Source organism: Cervus canadensis, chromosome 8, assembly GCF_019320065.1.
Source record: "Cervus canadensis isolate Bull #8, Minnesota chromosome 8, ASM1932006v1, whole genome shotgun sequence".
Classification (NCBI taxonomy): domain Eukaryota; kingdom Metazoa; phylum Chordata; class Mammalia; order Artiodactyla; family Cervidae; genus Cervus; species Cervus canadensis.
Genome location: NC_057393.1, coordinates 29984634 through 29994541, shown reverse-complemented (window position 1 = coordinate 29994541; position 9908 = coordinate 29984634). Strand labels below are relative to the sequence as shown.

At 40.8% G+C, this 9908-nt stretch overlaps 1 protein-coding gene across 2 annotated transcripts in view; it reads left to right on the top strand.

The window, feature by feature from the left end:
• Window positions 1-15: 15 nt before the first annotated feature.
• Window positions 16-9908, top strand: part of CUTC (cutC copper transporter) — a 31517-nt gene continuing 21624 nt past the window's right edge. For both annotated transcript variants that reach the window (XM_043475754.1, XM_043475753.1), the window contains exons 1-2: window positions 16-220; window positions 3969-4040. In XM_043475754.1, the coding sequence (XP_043331689.1) occupies window positions 160-220; window positions 3969-4040 (133 nt within the window). In that variant the 5' untranslated portion in view covers window positions 16-159. The remainder of the gene's footprint in view (window positions 221-3968; window positions 4041-9908) is intronic.

The window sequence follows — 9908 nt, the reverse complement described above, 5'->3', positions numbered from 1 at the left end:
CGCCAGTTTCTGGGCTTTCGCGGGGGCTGCTGGGGCGTGGACGTCGGGGACGCGCAGGGATGCGCGCAGCTGGGAGGACGCGCCCGTCTGGTCGCGCGCCTTGGAACCCGGACTCTTTGAGTGGAAACCGAAGACGCACGAGGGAGGAACGCGTGGAGCATGAAGAGGCAGGGGGCCTCCTCCGAGCGGAAGCGGGCGCGGATACCATCCGGGAAGGCGGGTGCGGAAGGTGGCGGGATGGGGGCGGTGGCCGACTTTGCTGCGGGGTGCGGGCCGGGTCGGGCGGGGGTTCTGGCCCGTGGATCAATCGCGATTTCCCTGAAAGTACTTTCTCCTGCTTCTCACAAACACCCCCCGTGAGGCGTAATCTGTCATTCGGCTTTAAACATGTGGAATCTGAGGGGCTGTTGGCGAGAGTGGCCCGGCTCTGGAGCCAGATATGTGTGTGGGTTCGAATCCCGGCGCCCCCACGTCTCGTCGTGCGACCGTGTTCAAGTTGGTTAACTTCTCTCAGCCTCGCGTTTCCCATCGCCACACGAGGATACTGGTACCTCCTCACGGCAGCGCTGGATCAGTGTCTGACCTGGAGGGACTGCTTAATAACCTATAGCTGCTGCGGCGGGGATAGGGGTTGTCCCTAGAGCCACACCGCTCCGAAATGGCAAAGCTTGGCTGCCCCAAGTCAGGAGTTCTTCGTGCTGCGACAGGATCGGCTGGCATGGCAGGTGCTAGGGAATTTGCCAGGTCCCTCCTCCGGAAACTTGGTTCCTCCAAACTAGCGGTTCTGAAACTGATCGCAGGACGCCTTGACCCTCCTAAAATTATTGAGAACCTCAAAGACCTTTTATTTATATAGGTTAAATTTATTGATATTGGACATGTTAGAAATTAAAACAGGACATTTAAAAACAAAGGGTTTCCCTTGTGGCTCAGCAGGTAAAGAATCTGCCTGCAATGCGAGAGACCTGGGTTCGATCCCTGGGTTGGGAAGATCCCCTGGTGAAGGGAACAGCTACCCACTCAGGTTTTCTGGCCTGGATAAGTCCATGGGGGTCGCAAAGAGTCAGATAACGACTGAATGACTTTCACTTTGTTTCTTTCACAAACAGAAGCCCTTTGCATGTTGAAACGTTTTAAGAAAAAAAAAATCACTATTTTCCTAAGCAAACAAAGAATAGTACCAATGTTTTATATTTTTGCAGATCTCTTTAATATCTGGCTTAATGGAATTCTCATTAAGAGTGGAGTACTTTTGCATTCAGTGTGACAGGTAGCCTCTTGAAAACTCCACTCTGCCTGTGAGATAATGAGAGTGAAAAAGGCAACTAAAATCTTGGTATTGTTATGAAAATAATTTTCACTGTACAGACTCTGAAAGTGTCTTAGAGGCCGTTAGTCCAGAGTTAACTGGACAGCTACACTGAGAACTGCTGCTCCAAACAAATCTCCTCTTTGATCCCTTCAAATGACTTCCTATTTTAGGACAACTGCCTTACTCTTTTCTTTTTGTCATACCCTTTTATGTGCATCCTTACTCTCTCCTGGCCAAGATCTTTTTTTTTTTTTTTTTTTTTGGCCACAGCCTGCAGCTTATGGGATTTTAGTCTCCTAACCAGGGATCCAGCTTGGGGCCCTGGCATTGAAAGCACGAGTCTCAACCACTGGTGCATGCTCAGTTGCACAATGGTGTCTTACCCTTTCGACTCCGTGGGCTGTAGCCCACCAGGCTTCTCTGTCCATGGAATTTCCTGGCAAGAATACTGGAGTCGGTTACCATTTCCTATTCCAGGAGATCTTCCCTACCCAGGGACTGAACCCCCATCTTCTGCATTAGCAGGCAGATTCTTTACCACTGAGCCTCCTGGGAAGCCCCTTAACTACTGGACTGCTGGGGAATTCCTGCCAAGATCTTGTCTTGTGTGAGGGAAATGGTACCCCTACAGTGCTGTTCAGTTAGATGGATCTAACAGCTGATATAGGTGAGCTATCAGGAAACCCATGGAATTAATGCAGTGCTGTTGGCTAAGAGCATAGAGTGTCACTTGGCCCTTTCAGAGTTTGAGGCTGATAGTCTTTTAAATAAATGAGGCATTTGCAGTTTGATGTTAGGGAATGATAGATTTTTGTTTTTCAAATTTAAAGTTGATTTTAAAAAACTATAAAAGCAACATTAGGTAGAAAAAAAATCAAGCAGTATATATAAGTAAAAAGAAGAAAGTAAAAGTAATTTTAAATACCACCACCTAGAAGTAACAATTACCAGGATATGCTGAACATTCCTCTAGATATTATTGCATGAAGTATGCATTCATTATTCTTAATTTTTTTTTAAAAAAGTATGTGCTTACAGAAAAAATTCAAAACTGTTTTCATCACACTTTTTAGTGTAAATACATGAATGTTTATGAATTTATAATCATTCAGTTCAGTTCACTGGCCCAGTCATGTCCAACTCTTTGCAACCACATGGACGACAGCACTCAAAGCTTCCCTGTCCAGCACCAACTCCTGGAGCTTGCTCAGACTCATATCCATCGAGTCAGTGATGCCAACCAACCATCTCATCCTCTGTCGTCCCCTTCTCCTGCCTTTAATCTTTCACCATCAGGGTCTTTTCCAATGAGTCAGTTCTTTGCATCAGGTTGCCAGAGTATTGGAGCTTCAGCTTCAGCATCAGTCCTTCCAATGAATATTCAGTACTGCTTTCCTTTAAGATTGGCTGGTTGGATTTCCTTGCAGTCCAAGGGATGCTCAAGAGTCTTCTCCAACACCACAGTTCAAACGCATCAATTTTTGGCACTCAGCTTTCTTTATGGTCCAACTCTCACATCCATGTAATCATTCAGCCTTTAGTAAATCTTTGTGTGTTTGTTGTGTACTATGAGCTATGTACTATAAGCACACTAGACTGTGCTTACTGTGAGTAATGAAGATTTCTCTCATAAAGACCTTAGGAACTTTAGTTCAAGTAAGAATGATCAGACACCTATCTACATAAATAATAGTAAGAGAAAACAATGTTTTAAAGAGGAACATTTGGATTATAGAGTTATCTGAGTTCAAAAAAGGGAGACACAGTTTTGTACCTGGGGAGAGAGAAGTATCATGGAAATGTGATATGACTTGAACCTTGCAAGATTTTAGTGTGCAAAGATAGAACTGGAAGCACTGTGGATTGAGGAGATAACCAGGAGCAGGGATGGGGATCAGGGAGAAGTGGAGACCTGTAGAGGAAATAACGTGTAGTTAACTAATAACAACTAGTAATTTCTGTACACTTAGTAGGTACTATTCACTTCATATAAATTATCTCACCCTCTTTACTCTGATGTAAGTATTAAAACCTACTCTGGGGCTTCCCTGTTAGCTCAGTTGGTAAAGAATCTGCCTGCAAGGCAGGAGACCCCGGTTCAATTCCTGGGATGGGAAGATCTGCTGGAGTAGATATAGGCTACCCATTCCAGTATTCTTGAGCTTCCCTTGTGGCTCAGCTGGTAAAGAATCCGCCTGCAATGCAGGAGACCTGGGTTTGATCCCTGGGTTGAGAAGATCCCCTGAAGAAGGGAAAGGCTACCCACTCCAGTATTCTGGCCTGGAGAATTCCATGGACTATACAGTCCATGGGTCACAAAGAGTCGGACGTGACTGAACAACTTTCAAAAAAAAAACTCTGTTTTGGGGAAAACTTAGACTAAGTAACTGGTCTATAATCACATATTAAGAAATATGTTTGTCAGATAAGGATTTGAAGTCCATCCCTGCTCTTAAGCATATATACCTTATAAAGAAGAATGTATTCTGCAGGCATTGATATGATATTTCATTGCATGCATGGACCCTAGTGTACTTACCTAGTTACCTGTTACTAGGCATTTAGATTTTGGCAGCAGAATGTAAAATATTTGTGTTTGGGTTGGTCTGGATGGAAAGTACCCTCATGCAGTTTCACTATTCTCCATGTATTTTAGGAGCAGCAAATGGGTTTCTCATGGAAGTGTGTGTTGATTCAGTGGAATCAGCTGTAAATGCAGAAAGAGGAGGTAAGAGAAATTATGGAATGAATGGCAGTTGGCAGTCCATTAAGAGTTTGGAAATGAATCCTTTGAACTGAACTTGAGAATGCTTGTGATCTCTAAAGAAAACAACCAACCAACTAGAAAACCTACTGATCTTCTAGTCTTACTTCCCCAGTAGATTACATTTTGAGTCAAGTGTCCATGATAGTGATTATGAACCTACTTTTTTTTTTTAATTGAATTTAGCAAAGATATAATTTTTTCCAAGCCATTAATTTTAGAGATTTGATGTTTTTTCATTGTCAAGACTTATCAGTATCTCTCTTTTTTTTAATTTTTTTTTTATTTTTTTTTTTTCTCTTTTTTTTTTAATGTTATATATTTTACCTCAAGATTTCTTTTGCACCCTAACTTGCTTTAATAAGAAGCATAGAAATTCCCGTCATCTCAGGATCAGAAAAATTTTTAGACTTCATTATGGGAAATTTCAAACATATACAAAAATAGAATAGGATAATGAATCACCACGTACCCATCAGCTTTAATTATTTTCAGTACATGGCCAATCTTTCAGTTGTATCAGGGGTGAGCAGACTTTTTCATAAAGAGCAAGACAGTATGTATTTCGACCTTGCTGGCTACATTTGGTCTCTGTCATATTTACTTTTTTTTTGGTCATGCTACAGGGCTTATAGAGTCTTAGTTTTCCTCACGAGGGATTGAACTTGTGCCCTTAGCAGTAAAAAATTGGGAGTCTTGACCACTGGACCACCAGAGAATTCCCACTTCTAAGTTTTTTTTAAATAATCCTTTGAAAGGGTAAAAACCATTCTTAATTTGGCAATTAAAAAGAATGAAGTACTGGTCAATCTGCAACACAGATAAATCTTGAAACACTATTCTAAATGGAAAAAAGTAAAAAAATACCACATATTATATGATTCAACTTATATGAAATGTCCAGAATAGGCTAATTTTTTATAGACTGAAAGATTCTTGGTTGCCATGGATTGAGGAGCACTGGGGAGAAGAGAAAGTGACTGCTTAAATGGTGTGAGGTTTCTTTTGGGGGTGATGAAAATGTTCTAAAATTGCCTAGTGGTGATAGTTGCCAAATTTTGTGAGCATGATAAAAACTGTTGAATTGTATGCTTTAAATGGGCAAACTGTATGATATGTGTGTTTTTCTTAAATACATAAAAAATTTTAAACTTGTATGCTGTAACAAAAACAAGCTTGTAAGCCTTTGTCCTCTAGACTATCTGATCTATATTCCTACCTTTCTTACCCCATCCCCAAATTATTTTGAAGCAAATCCCAGACATTATGCCATTTATCAAGTATTTCAGTATCCCTAAAAGGTAAAGTATCCCTGAAAACCACAATCACAAAAAACTAACCAATCTGATCACATGGACCACAGACTTGTCTAACTCAATGAAACTATGAGCCATGAAATGTAGGGCCACCCAAGATGGACAGGTCATAGTGGAGAGTTCTGACAAAATGCGGTCCACTGAAGAAGGGAATGGCAAATCACTTCAGTATTCTTGGCTTGAGAACCCCATGAACGGTTTGAAGAGGCAAAAAGATAGGACACTGAAAGATGGACTCCCCAGGTTGGTAGGTGCCCAATATGCTACTGGAGATCAGTGGAGAAATAACTCCAGAAAGAATGAAGAGATGGAGCCAAAGCCACAACACCACCCCGCTGTGGATGTGACTGGTGATGGAAGTAAAGTCTGATGCTGTAAAGAGCAATATTGCATAGGAACCTAGAATGCTAGGTCCATGAATCAAGGCAAATTGGAAGTGGTCAAACAGGAGATGGCAAGAGTGAAAATCGACGTTTTAGGAAGGAGCGAACTAAAATGGACTGGAATGGGTGAATTTAGCTTAGATGACCATGATACCTACTACTGTGGGCAAGAATCTCTTAGAAGAAATGGAGTAAAAAAAAAAAAAAAAAGAAATGGAGTAGCCATCATAGTCAACAAAAGAGTCTGAAATGCAGTACTTAGATGCAGTCTCAAAGACAACAGAATGATCTCTGTTCATTTCCAAGACAAACCATTCAGTATCACAGTAATCCAAGTTGATGCCCTGACCAGTAATGCTGAAGAAGCTGAAGCTGAATGGTTCTATGAAGACCTACAAGACCTTCTAGAACTAACACCCAAAAAAGATGTCCTTTTCATTATAGGGGACTGGAATGCAAAAGTAGGAAGTTAAGAAACACCTGGAGTAACAAGCAAATTTGGCCCTGGAGCACAGAACAAAGCAGGGCAAAGGCTAACAGAGTTTTGCCAAGAGAACGCACTGGTCATAGCAAACACCCTCTTCCAACAACACAAGAGAAGACTACACATATATATCACCTGATGGTCAATACCGCAATCAGATTGACTGTATTCTTTGCAGCCAAAGATGGAGAAGCTCTATACAGTCAGCAAAAACAAGACCGGGACCTGACTGTGGCTCAGATCACGATCTCCTTATTGCCAAATTCAGACTTAAAATGAAGAAAGGAGGGAAAACCACTAGACCATTCAGGTATGACCTAAATCAAATCCCTTACGATTATACAGTGGAAGTGACAAATAGATTCAATGGATTAGATCTGAGAGACAGAGTGCCTGAATAACTATGGATGGAGGTTCGTGACATTGTACAGGAGGCAGGGATCAAGACCATCCCCAAGAAAAAGAAATGCAAAAAGGCAAAATGGTTGTCTGAGGAGGCCTTACAAATAGCTGTGAAAAGAAGAGAAGTGAAAGACAAAGGAGACAAGGAAAGATATTCCCATTTGAATGCAGAGTTCCAAAGAATAGCAAGGAGAGATAAGAAAGCCTTCCTCAGTGATCAGTGCAAAGAAATAGAGGAAAACAACAGAATGGGAAAGAGATCTCTTCAAGAAAATCAGAGATACCAAGGGAACATTTCACGCAAAAATGGCCACGATAAAGGACAGAAATGGTAGGGACCTAACAGAAGCAGAAGATATTAAAAAGAGGTGGCAAGAATACACAGAAGAACTGTACAAACAAGATTTTCATGACCCAGATAATCATGATGGTGTGATCACTCACCTAGAGCCAGACATCCTGGAGTGTGAAGTCAAGTGGGCCTTAGAAAGCATCACTACGAAGAAAGCTAGTGGAGGTGATGGAATTCAGTTGAGCTATTTCAAATCCTGAAAGATGATGCTGTGAAAGTGCTGCACTCAATATGCCAGCAAATTTGGAAAACTCAGCAGGGGCCACAGGACTGGAAAAGGTCAGTTTTCATTCCAATCCCAAAGAAAGGCAATGCCAAAGAATCCTCAAACTACCACAATTGCACTCATCTCACATGCTAGTAAAGTAATGCTCAATATTCTCCAAACCAGGCTGCAACAGTACGTGAACCATGAACTTCCAGATGTTCAAGCTGGATTTAGAAAAGGTAAAGGAACCAGAGATCAAATTGCCAACATCTGTTGGATCATCGAAAAAGGAAGAGAGTTCCAGAAAAACATCTACTTCTGCTTTATTGACTATGCCAGAGCCTTTGTCTGTGTGGATCACAACAAACTGGAAAATTCTTAGAGATGGGAATACCAGACCACCTGACCTGCCTCCTAAGAAATCTGTGTGCAGGTCAGGAAGCAACAGTTAGAACTGGACATGGAACAACAGACTGGTTCCAAATCAGGAAAGGAGTACATCAAGGCTGTATATTGTCACCCTGCTTATTTAACTTATATGCAGAGTACATCATGAGAAACGCTCGGCTGAATGGAGCACAAGCTGGAATCAAGATTGCCAGGAGAAATATCAGTAACCTCAGGTATGCAGATGACACCACCCTTATGGCATAAAGTGAAGAAGAACTAAAGAGCCTCTTGATGAAAGTGAAGGAGAGTGAAAAAGTTGGTTTAAAACTCAACATTTAGAAAACTAAGATCATGGTATCTGGTCCCATCACTTCATAGCAAATAGATGGAGAAGCAATGGAAACAGTGAGAGACTTTATTTTGGGGGGTTCCAGAATCGCTGCAGATGGTGACTGCAGCAATAAAATTAAAAGATGCTTGCTCCTTGGAAGAAAACTTATGACCAACCCAGACAGTATATTAGATAGCAGAGACATTATTACTTTGCCAACAAAGATCCATCTAGTCAAAGCTATGATTTTTCCAGTAGTCATGTATGGATGTGAGAGTTGGACTATAAAGAAAGATTTGCACTGAAGAATTGATGCTTTTGAACTGTGGTGTTGGAGAAGACTCTTGAGAGTCCCTTGGACTGCCAGGAGATCCAACCAGTCCATCTTAAAGGAAATCAGTCCAGAATATTCATTGGAAGGACTGATGCGGAAGCTGAAACTCCAATACTTTGGCCACCTCATGCGAAGAACTGACTCATTGGAAAAGACCCTGATGCTGGGAAAGATTGAAGGCGGGAGGAGAAGGGGACGACAGAGGATGAGATGGTTGGCTGGCATCACTGACTCGATGGACAGGAGTTTAAGTAAACTCCGGGAGTTGGTGATGGACAGGGAGGGCTGGTGTGCTGCAGTTCCTGGGATCACAAAGAGTCGGACCCAACTGAGTGACTGAACTGAACTGAAAAGGTAAAGGCCTTTTAAAAAAATAAGAATAATAACCACAATATCAGTAACATATCTATAAAAATAATATTTCTTAATAGCATCAAAAATACCCAATTAGTTTTCAGATTTCCCCAACTGGCTCACACAGTTTTGTTTTATTTTATAGTTCTTTGAATCAAGATATAAACGTGTCATTTGTTTATGTCTGTTTCAATCTGTTTCCCTTTTTTCACTCTTTAATTCTTTTTCTTCTTTCTACAGTTTGTTAAAGAAACTGATTTTCATCTTTTTTTTTCATCTTATAAAATATTCCATATTCTACATTTTGCTGACTGTATATGTAGTGTCACTTATTATGTTCCTCTGACCCCTGTATTTCCTGTAAAGTTTTAGTTAACTCAAAGGCGTAATTAGATTCAGACTTGAGTTTTTTATAACACTAATTTATAGATGGGGTTTTCTGTTGATTCATTGGTAAAGAACTCACCTGCCAATGGAAAAGATACAGGTTCGATTCCTGGATCAGGAAGATCCCTTGGAGAAGAAAGTGGCAACCCACTTCAGTATTCTTGCCTGGAGAATTCCATGGACAGAGAAGCCTGGAGAGCTACAGTCCATGGGATATCAAAAGAGTGGAACACAATTTAACGACTAAAAATAACAGACTTTATGGATAATGGCATATTCCCTGTTCTATCTAATCGGGGGATATAACATCTTAGTTTTTTTGGTTTTTATGACACTAAGGTTGATCAGTGGATTCAGATATTATCAGCCTGATCCACCCTTTATAAGTTTTCCTGCCGGCTTTCACCTAATAATTTTAGCAATGCATATTTCAGTAGGGTTTGTAAAATAGTGCTATGTTATGTCTAACATTTATTTTTCATTTGTTAGCAGTATGCTTCTATAAAGAACTTTCCCTCACCAACTACTTTTTTATACTGAGGTTGTATAAGAAAGGCAGGATAAGTGCTTGCTTCTTTTCCCTTGTTTACTGATTTTGGGGATTATGTGTTTGTTCTCTATCCTCCAGTGTATTCTTGTTTTATCATTATGAGCCTAGATGTAGACATATTTGACTTATTTGAATCCAGTATAGTTGTTCTTGTTGATGCTCAAAATGTCTTTGTGATGATGCTTATTAGCCAGTAGGAGCCTCTTCAAGCTGGCTCCTGAGACCTTTTGACGTGATGCTGTAGCCTGATAGTTCTTTTGGTTTCAGCATTTTCTTATTCTTAAAATTATCCTGATTTAAGCTACTTAAAAGTAACTTGTGCTTTTTAAAGCTTAGAATAA